This window comes from Onychomys torridus, chromosome 3 (genome assembly GCF_903995425.1).
Source record: "Onychomys torridus chromosome 3, mOncTor1.1, whole genome shotgun sequence".
In the NCBI taxonomy this organism is placed as follows: Eukaryota; Metazoa; Chordata; class Mammalia; order Rodentia; family Cricetidae; genus Onychomys; species Onychomys torridus.
This window is the reverse complement of record NC_050445.1, coordinates 53,557,739-53,575,234: the sequence shown is the minus strand read 5'-3', so window position 1 is coordinate 53,575,234 and position 17,496 is coordinate 53,557,739. Positions and strand designations below refer to the sequence as shown.

The following is a 17,496-nucleotide window of genomic DNA, read 5'->3' as shown; positions in this document are numbered from 1 at the left end:
GCTAGGCAAGTGCTCTACCATTGAGCTAAATCCCCAACCCCTATATGATATGTTTTGAGTTATTATTATTTAAATCTCTAGATCAGTACAAGAGAAAACAGAAGAAAAACTTCTAGTCAACCACAACCTGGCAACGCATTTATTTTGGGCCTTTTAGGCAAATCTTCACATGTGATTTCCAACTGAAGTATAATGAGTGTGGCCTCAGCTCCCTGCAGAGCATGGAGGAGTTGGTATTGGCGTCCTTTCCTCTCCTAGAGTTCACTGAAGGGACATTGAGAAGATGATCAGCAGCAGCCAAACAAGTGGGCACGGGAGAAAATCAGAGGAGAAAGCTAGAATAATTAGAAAACCCTGTGCTTGGTGGAGTTAATCCTGCTCCCCATTTGGAAGGAGAAGAAAAAGAGACAAGTAAATAGTAGTTGCTTTTTAGAAGACTGAAAACTCAAGAGTTTGGGGAAATCTGAAGATAATTGAAAGAAAAGAATAACATGGATTAATACACAGTTTTCCAGAGACATATTAAGCCTGCCTAAGTTTCTTTTGTGACTTCTCTGGGGAAATCAATCTAGAGCAAGTGGACCTCCTGGGGAATAATATCCCCATAGCATAGCATCATTTAAACTTGACACAAGAAGTTGAAGTTTATTTTTTTTTCTAATAATTATGCTCAGTGAGTGATGCGGAAATTGCATTTTGGAGTGACAAAAGAGTGGTGATTTTAGAAAGAACATGTCACTATCTGAGGTAGATAACCCCTGGGGGCAGGTGTTTGTGAATTGTCAAGAGTTGTTCCACTGACACTGCAAACCAACCTCACTGTAGGCCACTCAGGTGACTGGGATTGAGTCACCAGTACTTACCAAAGGTCAGGCTGTGTGCTAGACTCTAGAGGGAAAGTCCCCAATCTATTTTTTAATCAAGTGCTTCTTCTTTTATGTCGCTTAAAAAAGAAAAAGAAACAGAAGCTTTTAGAAATACATCTGAGGGTAGGAGGAATGGTTCAGTGATTAAGAACACTTCCTAGCTGGGTGGTAGTGGCACACATCTTTAATTCCAACACTCAGGAAGCCGATGCAGGCAGATCTTTCTGAGTTTGACGCCAGCCTGGTCTACAAAGCCAGTTCCAGGACAGCCAGGACTGTTACGTTATAAACTGTCTCAAACAAAACAAACAAACAAAAAAAAGGACACTCCTACACTCCTTGTTCTTGCAGAGGACAGGAGTTCAAATGCCAGTTCTCATATTGGGAGTTTAGTTTAGTATTCAGCCATCTGTAACTCCAGCTCAAGAGTATCTGACACCTTCCAGTTTCCAAGGGCATCCTTGCATACCTACATGCACTAGTACAAAGACACACATACACTCTTAAATAAAAATAAAGTAAGAACTAAATCCTAAACATATAAATCTGAAGCTTGGCTCTTGAAGCCCAATTATCTATGAAAATAAAAATCTATCACCTATTTATCCAGCATCTAGCATCATTATCTGGGTATCTAATATCATTCATCATCCATATGCCTGTCATCCTGTCTGTCTATCATCATCATTTCTGTCATCTCTCACCTACCTATCAATCATACACTGACCTGCCCACCTACCTACCTAACACTGTTCTCCTAAATGCTTTGTCTTCCTTGTTCACATTGTCTGTCTTAGTGTAACTCCAGTCTTAGGTGGGACCCTGACATTACCTGGTATACCTACTTTCTGAACCAGAAATCCATATTGTACCTTCAACTTCTGACTCTTCCAGGATATAACACTACTGAAGAAATCTTGACGACCTTAAAATTGCTCCCATTATACTCATGTGGTCTTCAGTCTGAACAGGATTTTTAGTCTCTTGGTAGAGGGTGTGTGCCCCAAACTCATCTAACACATCATTTTTCAGTACTTGTTCTTTGGAATCCAGTGTTCCTAACAGTGAGCTAGGAAGACAAACAGATCTGTCTGCTCCCATTTTGCACAATGGCTTTCTCATTCTGTCACTTTATAAGGAGAGACAAGGCCACCAGCTTTTCCTCAAGGTCTTTCTACTCCCATGCCCTTCAGGCTCACCTAAACCTCAGCCTCAGCCTGTTATCTCTACTTCAAAGGAGGAGTTGCCTGGCTTCCTGTGGCAGCATACTTCTTGTCAGTGCAGGGTTTCTGTACACGTCTTTGCCTAAAAGTGTGTGTGTGTGTGTGTGTGTGTGTGTGTGTGTGTGTGTGTGTGTGTGTGTTTGCGTGCACACACGCTTTTGGGCATGTGTGTTGTATGTTATATGTGTGTGCATGCATATGAGCGTGGGTGTGTTTATGATCTTTTCTGGGCTGCTCATTCTTGTGCATTTCTCATTCTGGTTCTCTAGGTAGATAGATTTCTTACCTTTGTGGCCTTTCTTTGTCCCTTTTCAGTCACTTCCTAGCTCTCAGCTATTCACCTGCGTTCCTACCATATCCCTGGAATTTCTCCAGCCAGAGTACCTGACATACCTCTTCAAACATTTTTTTCTTTCTCTTCCTTTCATGGTTCCTCCCTTCCCTGGGTTTTCATTCTTTGTTAACTCCTATTGTGTGAGTTTTCCTGGGGAGTCTTAAACAAATGTCTGTTCATTGCAGATAGGGCACCATGACAGATCAAAGGCATGATTCCATTCAAGTTACCTTGGTGAACAGTGAGTTTCATTGGGGCTGCTTACAGGACCACCAGGGAGGATTATGAGCAGCTTATAGGTGGCTACATATAGGAAGATCCCTCTCCCAAACATTAACTGTTTGAGGCCCCGCCAGAGCTGCTCATACAGCTCCTTTCAGCAAGGGAATGTCAGTGGGCTTAGTCTTGTGAGGGTTTCATATGGATAACCATGACTGTTCTGATTTTAAGACATGAACAGCCATGCCAAGTTAAGTGGACAGCATTTCACAGCTGCTCCACATCTCTGCTAGCTCAGCTCTTCCTCTGCTCTCCTCTCCAACACCTCTGCTGTCTTCCATCTCTTCTCTTGTCGCCCTGTACTTTTTCCTGGGAATCTGTGCAAAGCCATTCACTGTAAAATCATAGCACCTTCCACTCTCCACAGATCTTTCAGCTCCCCAGGCTCGAGGTCAGGCATCAACTCCTCTTGAGTATCTTCAGACTTAACGTGTCTCATGTCTATGACATGTCATACTGCAAATCAATTTTATAACAAATCTAGATTTCTTCCTTGGTGAATGGCTCCAGAGGCCAGAAAATGACATATGACTATTCTCTTTTCATTGTTTCCTCAACCAGTGTCATGGCAAGTTCTGTCATTCTAATGCCTTATATCTCTTTTTTTCTCCTTTTTTTTATTTATTATATTTGTGTTTTAATTTTACACATCAGCCATGGGTTCCCCTGTCCTCCCCCTTCTGTCCCCGCCCCCACCTTTCCACCAGTTCCTCCCCTCCATTCCCATCTCCTCCAGGGCCAAGACTCCCTTATATCTCTTTAAAGTCATCTGTTGGACCCCACTGCTCCTATGATTGTGACTGTGTGTCCTCTGTGAGTCCTTGCTTCTGACATAGAAAATTGAAGGGTCTCTTCCTGATTAACCCAGCTCGAACCAAATTGAGCTATCATGTTATTTGAAAACAGCATGCCATTGTATTCCTTTGAATCACTTTCCCACTAGATGGAACCTTTCCTTATTTTTGTCTCAACTAGCATGTCCTTCTTCAAAGCATAGCTCATGCATCCCTCCAATTTCCCCCGTCAACCCCGTACTCTCTGCTCTCATCCTTCACAGCTCTGTCTTACAAATCTGAATTGACAGTGAATCTCCTATTCATTTCTCTTTTAAGGATAATCATAACAACTATCTTATACAATTTTGTGTTTAATGAAGATGCATTTGTAAACCCCTTCTCGCAGTACCTGGAAAATATGAAGCATGGTGTGTCGGCAGCTTGGCAGCCTGCTTTGTCAATACTTCCATAGCATGATGGCTCTATCTGGAATTAACAGTTGTCATACTACATTGCTACTATGCTCTCTTTAACATCATGTTGCTGAGGTGTGTCTGTGTTCTGTGTACTTAGAGCAGCATCTGTCTCATAATCTAGCGCTCAGTAGGTTTTTGTTGAATTTAACCTTAAGGCCTTGTTTCTGGGTTCCTCTGTTGAGAAAGAATTATGACAACATTTTGTCATTCATGCCCCCCCCCACCCCATTTCCTACTATCTTGCCAGTTTCAGAAATCTTCTCTGGCTAATATTACCCGATGTGTATGTCTTCTATGGACAAGAAAATATAGTTTGTATGTTGACCATTGCCCAACATTTTTACGAAGCCTACATCCTCTGGTATGTCACGATTCATGCACATTGTGGCTATCCAGTCCATAGGCTCATTCGGAGTTTAGTCTGCTTTTCAGCATTAGCTAACTTTCCATTGAGCTTTACCTATGTTAGTAAGAGCAGGGACAGAGATTGGTGGGTAAGAGTCTGGGAACATGGATCAGTGCTTGCTGAACAAACATGCGGCTTGAGCTTGAGTCACTAGCACCTATATAAAATCGGAATGTGGTGAATGCATATACCTGTAACACAAGCACTTTAGGTGTTGGGATAAGAGGCTCACCAGCACTTTCTGACCAGCCAGACCAGCTCAAGTTCAGTGAGAGATTCTGTCTTGAGGGTATAAAGTGGAGAGCAGCATAACAGGACACCTGATGTCCCACTCTGGCTTCTGCATGCACTCATGGGCACCCACAGATACACATTTGTATACATACACACAGGACACCTACAGCTACACATTTGTGTACACACACACAGAATATTGGGGACTGGATGGAGGCACAGCTCAGAGGTTAAGAATACTTGCTCCTCCAGAGGAACTGAGTTTAGTTCTGAGCACCCCCATCAGGGGCCTCCCAACCATCTGTAAGTCTAGCCCTGGGGAATCTGGCACTTTTGTGGACTTCTTGAGTACTTACACACTTGTGGCATATTCTCTCTGTCTCCCATAAATAAAAATAAATCCTTTTTCAAAAGAGAATTGAATATTGCAGTCAGCATAATCATATCGCTAAAGACCCTAAGCTCCATTTACAAACCTGTTCTTGTAGATAGCGTGGTGCTGGGATCTCAGAACTTCAGAAGAGCTTGGCAGTTGTCACCCTCCGCTGGATGCCTACGGATAGAGTCAAGCGACATGCTCAAGAGGTCTTAACCATTAGTGAGAAAGCTAGACTGGAAAGCCAGTCTTAGCTCCCTAACGTCACAGTCCTCCTAAGTAGCCTGACATTTCCTAACTGTGCTACTTGGGGAGGGCAGAAGGATGATTACTCACTGACATCCTTTTGTCTGTGTGCCCCCATGTACTTCTTTTTTTTCCTGTAATGCTAAAAGCCTTATTCAAACAAACACAAACAGCCCTCACCACCTGGAAACTTACAGCGTTTCCTTTTGTTGTGTGAATGGCAGTAACAAGTAATGAGCTGTGACTGAGGGAAAGCTCTGTTGGGGGGGGGGGGGGAGTGGGGAGGGGACTGGGAAGCAGCTCACTGAGAGCATTTTTATTTTCATCTTCTCATCCACAATTTAAAGTAATCGACATGCCTACAATATGTCTTGTTTAGGAGGCCAGGTCCCAGGGCTTCTGCCACATTTAGGACACTTGCAAACACGTCTGTAGGTTATTTTGGCTTCAGAATTCTCAGGGCACTAAATTCTGATGGAGATACTTATACCTTATAATTTTTGTGTCATGCTGTCTTGTTCATCAGAAGCTGGTGATCGTGCCTTTGAAAAAACATCACATCACATTAATAGATGAGACAGAATGGTGCGGAAAGACTAGCAACCATGCTTGATTCACAAATTAATTCCATAAATAATAGGATTTACCTCCTGTGCACCGCTTTGAATCATGCTTTGGTGTCTTTTCCCATGGTAACTTCTCACTCTGCCTGTCTCTTCATCTTGCCTGGTGTGTGTGTTAGACTGCTGTGACTCTTTGGTTCGGACTTGTCCCTTCTGCCAAGGCTAGGGAACACATGATGGGCCCTCCCTAGACTAGACATCACCTGCCTGTAGGACATAGTGCCTCCTGCTGGACAACCTGTCCTGCCTCTGTAAGAGAGGGCCAGGCTGCAGCAACAGCCTTGTTTGGGACATTCATGCAATGTGGATGGCAAAGGTGCCCTTTGTATTCCTGCTGAGCCCAGGGCAGGCAAGTGCCTGGAGAAGTGTGCCTGATCCCTGCCCTGTGAAATCCTTAGTCTAAGTGACTCGAGCCTTCTCTTATTCTGTTTGTGCACTTCTCTCTGCCATGGAGAGTTTGGACATAGGCAACCTGGCCAAACCCGTGGGTCTCTGTAGTAGACTGATTTCACCACCTGGTGTTAATTTACTTATTCTCATCATTGCTTCACAGTTATGGTGTAATGGGCACATGGTCATAGGCCTTTTGCCATTTAAAAAAAAAAAAAAAAAAAAAAAAACTGGTTTCTTTCAAAATATGCTTTGCAGAATTCTTAAAGCAAAGATGTAAGTGACAAGAAGCAAGCTAAAATTTTAGCTATGAAATAAATACAGTTTGGAAAATAAAATTGGGAAAAATATGCATCTGGAAAGAACTTTTCCATCCTTTTTATTCAAATACTTATTTTCATGAAAGCTAGAGGACTCACTTTCATTTGTTTTGTCCTATCCATAAAAGGCATTAATTATTACCACCTTGCGTAGACTGCTGGACACTGCTCCTTCAAGAAAAGCAGTGCTTTCTTAATAATTACTATACGTGTGTGTGTGTGTGTGTGTGTGTGTGTGTGTGTGTGTGTGTGTGCCCCCGCATGTGCATGCTCCTATTATGACATGCAGAGTGTAGGTTAGAGGGCAACTTAGGAGAATCAGTCCTCTCCTACCACATGGGTCCTGGGAGTCACACTTAGGTCAACCACCTTGGTGGCAAGGACCTTTTACCTTCAGAACCATTTAGCCAGCCTTCAAACTGCTTTTTGGGATTAAAGAAAGTATTACAGATTTTCTTATCCAAAAATTATACTCAGTCTTCCATTAGATTTATTTCAACTGGCCAACTTAAAAATAGCACTGAATGCATTCAAGCACAGCATACTATTACCCTTTTTCTCCCTGCTTCCTAGCTTCTGAAGAAAATAGATAATGATTGAAATATGGAAAACTAGACTATTATTTTTAAATCTTCTGCTGTAGCCAGACAGAGATTACTAATTTTTTGGCTAGGTTTCTGTTTCACTCTTCTGCGGTGTCTGTCTCTTAGAATTACTTTTCGGTGCTTTCTCTCGCTTTTGTGTCTAAACTGTGAGCAAAGTTTTCCCTAAGCCTTCTTGGATTTCAGGAGAATGGCCCCATGTTGGTGTAGTGCTGAGGCTGGCTGGACACAGGAGGAGAGTTGTGGTCTTCCTGGAGTCAGTGTTCTGTCACCACGGCCGCCACCGCCATCGCTGCGTCACACTGCTAGTTCTTCCCAAGCGCCCGCCTGGTAATACAGAAAACACGTGCTATCATTTCCATCTTTTAACCACGCTGCACTCAGATACTGGCTTAACTTTACATGTGAAATGTGCTAGACAAGGACCTCTGACCCAGCAAGACGGCTCAGAGGGTAAAGGTGGTTGCCTCCAAGCCTGGTGGGTGACCCGAGTTTAATCGCCCAGGAACCTCATGGTAAAAGGAGAGAATGATTCCAGTAAGTTGTCCTCTGACCTCCATACATCATCTGCTAAATAAGAGCCTTCCCTCACATAGACTCATACACACACACACACACACACACACACACTAAATGAATAACAAAGATGTAATTTTTTTTTTTTTTTTTTTTTTTTGAGACAGGGTTTCTCTGTGTAATAGCTCTGGCTGTCCTGAAACTCACTTTATAGCCCAGGCTGGCCTCAACTTCACAGAGATATGCCTCCTCTGCCTCCTGAGTGCTGGGATTAAAGGCGTGTACCACCACTGCCTGGCAAAAATGTAATAATTCTTAAGTACACATGTCTAATACCCAAAGCTCCATTCCTCTTCAGAGTTCTGTGTTAAACTTCTGTGAAACAATAATTCCTCCAATACGAATATTATCTCCCTAGACTGTAAAACAACGCTTTAGACAGATTTCTTGGACTAGTGCTGTAGTTGAGACGAGGTCTGGATCCAATCTCAGAGAGTTTGGAATGCTTAGTGCTTTAGCTGTGCACGATGCTGGCAAGAGAATAGAGGACAGAAAGATAAAAAACTACAGAGCCAGGCTATCTGCCTGTACCCCATGGTAACCTCTCCCTTAGACTGGGTGCATTCCGGTGTTTGGATGTGGGATAGGGAAGCTTTTGAGGAGTCCCCTGGTGGGGCACAGAGGACAGGCTGGGTTTTCTCTAATATTCCTCCGAATTTGATTAGGAGAAAGATGATAATAAAGACCATTGTTCATTTCCCCAAAGTCGACTCTGCATGGAAAATATAACTGTTCCCTGACTTTCTTTTGAAAAGCCTCCTGACCTAGCTCACTTTCCTCTCCATTAGGAAAATGTTGCCTCTGTGTTCTAGCCATGGCCCAGAGCCCTAGGGACCGCCATGTGCCAGAGGGCTCTGTGTAGGCGGTACACTCGAGGCCTGTTTGCTCAGGCAGGTGGTCAGCCTAGGGCTGGGGGCCAGGTATACTGCCCAGCCCTGGTCTTGAGTCAAGCGTTTGCTTACAGCTGAGCTACTGTGCAGAACTGGTAAATATGCCCCACCCACACATACCACACACACTTGAAAAACAGAACCCCCTGAAGATGTTCGTGTCTGTGCTCTACCAGCTGGAATTTTGCAAAGGCTAGACACTCAGCCATCGTGGCTATGACATGGGATAATTCAAGCCTATTTCCAGCCTGCTTTTTCATTCTCTATAAAGAAACAACAAACATGGGGATGTGATATCTGGGAAGAGTGACGTAATATCCAGCAATGGTGACACAATATCTGGGGCCAGGAATGCCCTCAGCCAGTCAGGCCCCTGTGTAGTCTGTACCACCACTCAGCAGACAGATGGGGAACAACTCAGGGTGATCTTTTCCTTAGATGGCAAAACTAGGGTCAGGCCTGATCTCAAACAGGCAGTTTTCTCAATCACTAATGACGTATCACTCTGAAGGTTCTGATCCAGCATTGCCCCCTTGGCTTGCAGAATGCTGATCCACCTCTTGTTTCTGGGCATCTGGCTTAAGTGTCAGTTACCCAGAAAGGAAAGTACTTTCAAGCACTTTAAGTCATAGGAAACTTTATTACAGATTAATCAAGATAAGACACCTACAAATCTTCCTTTGCTCAAAAATGGGTTGTGGGTGATTCTGAGAATTCTCAGCTTTCTGCTAGCTCCTGTATTCCACTTCCGCTGCTGGGTGTCTTTGTTCCAAGAAATTAAGAGTACCTGTCACACCATATCTTATGTAGAAGAAATGAGAAAGGGAGAAAGAAAGAAAGAAAGAGAGAGAGAGAGAGAGAGAGAGAGAAGAAAGAAAGAAAGAAAGAAAGAAAGAAAGAAAGAAAGAAAGAAAGAAAGAAAGAAAGAAAGAAAAAGACTTGTGTATAGTAGATCCGAGTTTTCCATCCTCATCCAAATTGATTTTTGATGGCTCTTGATCAACTGTTTGTTCTAACAAACTGCCTCCCTGATATCCATATTTCCTAGTGGCCAAATATAGTCAGATAAATCAATCTGCAATACTTTCATTATAAACGGCTGTTCCCCCAAACAGAGTCTTCAGTTTCCTTTTCAACAAAACAGAACTCCGGAGATCAGTCACAGACAATTTCCCCCAGTAGCGAAAGGGCTGTTTATGGTTATGGTTGTTACCTTATGGGTGGTGTGAGGCTGGAAGCCCTGCAGATGGGCAGCTGCACAGGCTTACCAGTAGTGACCTTGGCTTGGGACTGTCAGAGCAGTAATTCGTAACAGTGTATTTTTGTTTTATTTGCTGATGCTTTTTAAGTCAAAAGTCCTGCTAAAGATCTCCTTTTACGTTTTCTTCTTGGCGCCTTGGCTGCTGCTGGGCTCCTTTGTTTTTGCTAAGTTGACAGTAGCTGTCAGTCATGTGCTGAGTCCTCCTCTCAGAACACTGAATTGCGCAATTCTTGCTTGGCCCAGTTCCAGATAGGCAAACTTCCCAGAACCCACTTGGCTTCTCAAAGGTTAAACAGTTTTTTGGCAAAAACTGCAAATCATGACTGAATAAAACCATAAAAACTGAAAACCTCAAGGACCCAGAAAAAAGGATTTTTTTTTTTTTTTTGGACAGTGTAGGCAGAAACCTCATCTTTTTAAAACTTTGTTTCTCTACTCATATTCCCGAATTTGATCGATTTATTTATTTATTTATTTATTTATTTATTTATTTATTTATTTATTTATTTATAGGTAGAGTCTCTCTATGTAGCTCAGCGGGGCCTCAAATTCATGATACTCCTACCTTGGCATTATAATGTATGCTACCTCACCTGACACTTTCTTCTTTTGCTGTGGATTTTGTTTGTTGTTTTGAAGCACTGTTCTCCTCAAGCCAAGGTTGCTCTGGAACTCTGGATCTTTCTGCTTCTACCTCCCAAGCATGGTGGTTTCTGGCATGCTCTACAACACTGGAATGATGATTCTCACCACCCGTTTTTGCTTCATCAATCCCCACCATGTTAATGTCTTGTGTGACTTTTGATTCCTCTAGACAGTCATAAAAACTGAAACAACTGTTTGTGCTCAGTTTCTGTGAGTTTTGTCATTATGCTGAAACATAATTCTGGAAAACAAAAACTCTTTTGTTAAGTAATAAATATGACTCTGCAGTTGATGTGATGGAATTTAGGGATTCATTCTTTTTATTTCTCTATGAAAGTAGAAGATGAATGCACTTATGTAGGTGTCTTATCTGATATCACTGCAATCATTACAAGTTTTGGTTTGTAGCTTCCTTAGGTGCTTGTTAGTACACTGGTTTTCTTTGTGCTTTAGAGGTATTCAAAGTACTTGGGGATATTTGGGTTTTAGTTTGTTTTCTTAGTTCTGATGGCTGTCATAAACTATGTAGGATCCATGTCTTTCAGATGATGATGAGTTCTTGTGCATTTGAATTTTCCTGTAAAGAACTTCATCTTCTGAGGTGCCTGTCTTTGTCAGTTCTTTCCTAATGCCTCTGCACTTCTTTATGGAAGTGGACATGAGTTTCAATGCTTATGGATTTGCAGATTCGTTTAAGTGAGGCATTATCTCTAGGATACCCACTCTTACATTTGCTTCAGTGATGTGGCTAGCAGTTTATCAGTCCTCCAGCGCACTGTGACTTGAAGGTTCACCTAGACTGTCAACTCTTTTTTTTTTTTTTCAACATAATGTTTTTGATTATTTAGGAATTTCCCATCATTCACCCTGATCATACTCACTTCACAGTCCTCCCAGGTCTGTCCCCACCCTTGTGATCTCCACAAAAGAAGGAGAAAACAAAAAAACAAAAACAAAAGTCCGTTTTATGTTGCCCATATACTCACTGGGGCTTTCTTTCGTAAAGCAGAAACACTGAAACTTATCATCTCATTCTTCTGACACATCTTGGCAATGATTCCTATTTATCCGTTCATTCTTTATTATCTCACTTCGCCTGATGCATTTCACCATCTTGACCGTATAATTCTGTATCTCTGGTTACTTGGGATTTGACTGACATTTGCTCTCAGCACCTCAAACTCTCACAGTCTAGAGATTAGGTCAGCTCTCCATTTCGTTGCTTTATTTTAAACAAAGCATGTCATACACTGAGAGGTCAATACCATTTCACAGTGGACTTGTAGACTGAATGTATAAAACATGTATACTCACCAATAAGAAAAAAAGTACAAAAATGAGGAATAGCATGGACCTGTTGAAAATGCATTTCCATGAAGAAGAAACTTGAATAGCCAACAGAAATGAAAACCGTCTATATTACTTAGCAAACACAAAATAATTCTCTTTGGGGGAGCTATATCAAACTCAACCACTTGTCATATGATAAACTGAGACAGTTTTAACAATTGATGAAAATGTGGATGATCTCTTGCTTAAACAATGGAGCAGTTGCTTAGAGGAAAAAATTTCAATTTCATTTCCCAATATTACTGAATATACACAATTCCATAGCCCCAATATCCTCCAACTACTTATTCAGTATGTGTGTTTTGAGGAACTTGCATGCAGTTTTCTCCAAAAGCAATGTTTAGTCGAGCTACAGGAGCAAAGAAAATAGTTACAGATTTGCAAAGGTAAATCAGATGTGTTTTCATAGTAGAAGATGCTGTGCAACAGGAAAAGGAGTCGTATGGGTCAAGGTGGATAAGTTTCCAGTGCTCTGAGAAAAACAGGCTGCTCTTTGGAGATCATACAGGATGACATCAATTCTGATAGAATGTGCCCAGGTTGATATTATGGCCTTTGATTGTTTCAGGGGTCCGTGGTTTTCCTTTATTTCATTTTGCCTTCTATTTGAGAATGGGCCTCATTCTGTAGCCCATGCTGGCCTGGAATTCATTGCCACCTGCCTGCTTCAGTCTTCTAACTACTAGGATTGCGGGTATGAGCTCCATCATGCTTGACATAACCCGCTAGTTATAATGTTCAATGGGTGCTGTCGATATCACTCTGTGTAAATAAAGTTCTGATTGGCCAGTGGCTAGGCAGGAAGTATAGGTGGGACAAGAGAGAAGAGAATTCTGGGAGGTGGAAGGCTGGATGGGGAGAGACACCGCCAGCCGCTGCCATGAGAAACAACATGTAAAGACACCGGTAAGCCACAAGCCACGTGGCAAAGTATAGACTAACAGAAATGGGTTAATTTAAGATAGAAAAAGTAGATAACAAGATGCCTGCCATGGCCATACAGTTTGTAAGCAATATAAGTTTCTGTGTGTGTGTTTTTTTTTTTTTTTTGGTTGGGTCTGAGCGACTATGGGACTGGCAGGTAAGAGAGATTTGTCCTGACTGTGGGCCAGTCAGAAAAACTCTAACTACAAATGGGACAAAAATTCTTTCCCTCCTTATATTTGATAGATTTATCACACACAAATAGCTCTATGTGTGACATAGTTTATGATTCATATATAAGGAATCTACATGCCCAAGCAGTGTTCTGGTATTTACAGATACTCAGTGAAATGTATACTGTTTATACATTTCCTTTCTCATTGTGATGATAATATCTTCCTGAGAAAAATTCAGATGGACAAAGAACTATGAAATGGAAAACAGGATGAAGATGTAGAAGAAGAATTGGCAGAAGAACCTACTCAAAGACGTTCTATACACCAGGAGCTTTATAAGGCCAGGAACTTCAGACTCACATAGTTGAATCACTCACATTGAGTGTTTTTCTTCCTAGGTTTTGTACTAACAAATTTTTTTTTGAAATGTTTGGATATTACAAAAAAAAATCAGCATGTTATGGAAAGATAGAGGAGATCTAAATTCTTACAACTGTAGTCTATTTTCAGTTTCTGCATGAGCATTGTGTGTGAGTGGGTTTGGCATTTTAAGAGTTGAAAAAGGAAAGAGATGTGTTGTTAGTCTTTAGTTCCATAGACAGCTCTGGAGTTGAACTTCTGAGTGTTCTGACCCCTTCTCCTTTATGATTTTTGGTGCATGGAAAAGGACTTTGTGTTTCAACCTTTATTTCAGGTGTCCTTCAAGTTCTCCACTGCAGAAAAATTGACATGTTCCAGGGTCTGGGAAACTGGTGATGGGATGAGAGTGATAGGTTTGGGAAGTGAAATGTTCCTGTTTGCTCTTTGTCAGCAGAAACACCTATGACACTAACGATGGGAAGGTTCTGTCAGCTCACATCTACCTGCAGAATAACACCATTGCAGAGCAAGCAGAGCTTTTATCTAAGACAACAAGACCAAATGTTCAGCAACCTCTTTGTATCTGGAGATTCCCTCTCTCCTTGGGTTTTCATATGATGTGCTGACATGCTACAGAAGGTTTTTGGTGTAGCTCAGTGGTGGAGCACTTACCCAGCAATCATGAAGTTGTGGGTTTGAACCCAGTACAGTACAACTTACCTTGTTGTGTAAAATATGTACACTAACTAACAAGCTGAAAATTCATAATATAACCCAAAATGTGTATGTAAAAACTATAAATATCCCTGATTTGGGGCAGATGTCTTAAATATTCATCATGCTGTTCTACTATGTGTGTTAAATAATAGATAAATAAGCATTTCCACTAGTTAACCTTCCCGTTTGTCCCAAACTTTTAAAGAAAGCAGCATTTTGCAGTATGTATAATAAATATATTAGATGGCTAGTTTTTTGGTTTTTTTTTTTTTTTCTGTCAGTTTGTGAAACACAGTGTTATTTAGGAAGGCATCAAGAAAGGGTAGAGACTGAGCTACTTTGCCACCAGAGAAAGTGGTAACGCCACTTCGTCATTTTTCGTGTTTGCTATCTTTTTTGTCAGAAGGACATAAACTAGTAATTATAGTTGGACTCAACTAGAAAGTCTCACTGTTTCTCTTAAGATGTTTTTGCAACAACAACAAAAAAGAAAAAGAAAAATGAAAGTGAGTTAATTGGAAAAGAAAAAATATAGATCACGGTTTAATGCATGCCAGTTTAAGTTTTGAATTAATGATTAATATGTTTAATATTTCCTGTTTTTCAATTTTGAAGCCTATGTGTGGAACAAATGAATAAACTTTTTATTTAATAAGTTTATTTCAGCCCAATGTTACTGAGAGCAGTAGGCTGTAGGAACAATGGGTAAGACACACCCCAAATTGGTACCTGGGATCAAAAGCTGTGAAACAATGGGTTAGAGGGATCATCCAACACACATGCACAGACATGCGCACAACCACGGATCGCTTTTCCAGTCCAGTTTCTACATCTAGAGGTCACTCATATAGAATTTAGTTCCTTGTTGGACATCTGGCCCACAATCAACAACAGAAGTCTAGGGCTGGGTGTCATTTGAGCTGTAACTTGGACCAGATTTTACCTACTCTCTGGATGACATATGTATCTTGTGTCCCCTTTTTCTCCACTATGTGGTCTCCTCTGGCCTGTGGATGAAGACTGTTGTGTCCACTGTATCCTGGCGTGCTTGTTCTGTGAATTCCTGACCCTCTGCAATATTGTCCTGGGACAAGCTTCATGTGGCATCTGCACCTCTGAAGCCTGCTGCTGCTGCTGTGGTGACGAGATGGGCGATGACTGCAATTGCCCTTGTGACATGGACTGTGGCATCATGGATGCCTGTTGTGAATCCTCAGACTGTTTAGAAATCTGTATGGAATGCTGTGGCATCTGTTTTCCGTCATGAAGACTTACCTTTTGTTTGTATTAAAACTGGAGACATTTTACAATATCTCTTGTAGGGGAAAGAAAAGCACATGGTAAAATTCTCATGAAGCAACTCAGTGTTTGCACTGTTAACTCATTATGTTTAAGGAATCTCTGAAATTCTTCTTCTTTCACTAAATCTATATGGTTTAATATGTGAAGTTTTTACTAACTAGTTTTTGAAGCTTTTTTGTAGATGACAATAATTGGAAGACATTTACACACACACACAAACACACACAAATGTTGTCTGTCTTCTTTCTGTTGACATATGTGTTTTTCCTAATCATTCTCAGCAGCTCTTTGCTTTAAACACAACATTGCTCAATAGGTATTTAAACCAGATCATTTATCTTTGATGTTTATCTATTAGAGGTTAAAAGTGAACATTCATTATTCTAAGTAAGCACATGTACTGGGCAGAGCCGCAAACAGATGTGGGACTCTGCATGTTGGTCTGCTCTGTGTGCTGTCACCTCCAGTGTTCTACCCAGAGGGCACTGAGAAAGATCATGCTGCTGTCATTCAGAGCAGCATGCAATGTAGTGGAGGAGGGCAGGGTGGGAGCTATAGAGAATGAACCAGATCCCAAGGCATGCTGGTGTCAGGACTGAAAAGGAAAGAGGGCATCGGTAGAAACAGAAGCAAAGAACAGGTTATTGAGGAAGACTTGAAGGAGAATGTGGCATTTTGGATGCCTTAGGATGAGCTACTTAAATTTAGGAAAAAGTTTAAGGTGGGTGGCCTGAACTGTCTGTGTTCTGAACAAGTGAAAAAAACGTGCCTCCATTTCACAACACATCTTTCTTAAAACTATAAAATCAGAACTAATGCAAATATGCACTTTCCTACACTTAATTTAAGTGTTATAAATTTTAATGAAAACATAATACCTTGTTAACATAACTATATTTTACCAAAAATGTAGAACACGTTTTAACAACTTTCATTTAAATGAGTTTTTTTTTCCAAGATTTAAAAAACCCTAGTATTCTGATTTGGGGTTTTTCCAAAGCTCACTTATATTTGAAAGATTTGTTTCTTTATGTGGGGCTGTTGGGGGAGGGGGGCCCTATTTATTTTGGTTGGCTTGTAGCCACAGTCTTGTATTTCACAAGCATGTGTATCTTGCATCCACTACAGGAGGAGCTCAGATGTCTAACACCATCATCAAATAACAGCATTCCAATTGTATGTTAAATTATGTCAATGTGCCTGGTTATAAAGATACTAAAAGTATAAAAATATATGTCTGTGACAAGATTATGTAGTGATGGGGTCAGCTCTCATGAAGTCAGTTCTTATGAAAGGGAGTGTTTGGTTTTACACATCCTCCCACATGATTTTTTTTCTCTTCAGATTTTAAATTTAGTTGCATTGACTAATTCTTTGCAGACTCTTGAAAGTATATTTGATAATTTAGTGGTTCTTTATAGTTCCAGATTGTTAAAAACAATGCATTTTTAGGAAGCTTTTAGACAAACTAGATTTTAGGAGACCTGAGCTTTTTTTTTTTAACATGAAGAATGAGAATGTCTCCAATGTTTTTTTTTCCTTTAAGAGTAAGCCTATCTTATAATTAAATTATTATTTTAAATATTGTTTGATAAAGGAAAGCAAGTGAATCTCCCTTCTAGTGCAATTTATGCATGCATACACTTTAAAATGTTGGCTTAAATACAATGCTAATGTACAACTGCCTTCTTCATTTGTTATATCAAATGTAATGGGAACCTTAATATTTCCATATACCCAACGTTAGTGTGTGCTCATGTCATAGGGTGGAGAAGAGCATCTGTTTCTTGATAAGCCTCTTCATGATTGTTGGGATATTTGACTCGATATTCTGTAAGACTGTTTAACCAATAGGTTTGTCTGATGCTCGAATATATCCCGCTATGATCTGCAATGAAAATGATAATGCATTTGAAATGTTTTTCTGTAATAGAGAACATTAGTGAATACCAGAAGTTAATTTCTATACTTGTACATGTAGGACTTTTCTTCAGCTCTGTACTCCAGGCAAGCCATTCCTTAAGGCATCTTGTATAATTCAAAAGAAAAATAGGCAAATGTGAAAACAGTTTCAATATATTTTAGAATATTGATATGTAGTGTTTTGTTGAATCCTATGGCTGTCAAGACTAATTGCTATAGTT

At 40.7% G+C, this 17,496-nt stretch overlaps 1 protein-coding gene across 3 annotated transcripts in view; it reads left to right on the top strand.

Annotated features, from left to right (window-relative positions):
• Positions 1–16,861, top strand: part of Mdfic (MyoD family inhibitor domain containing) — an 81,688-nt gene extending 64,827 nt beyond the window's left edge. For all 3 annotated transcript variants that reach the window (XM_036181742.1, XM_036181741.1, XM_036181743.1), the window contains one exon: positions 15,070–16,861. In XM_036181742.1, the coding sequence (XP_036037635.1) occupies positions 15,070–15,317 (248 nt within the window). In that variant the 3' untranslated portion in view covers positions 15,318–16,861. The remainder of the gene's footprint in view (positions 1–15,069) is intronic.
• Positions 16,862–17,496: the final 635 nt, after the last annotated feature.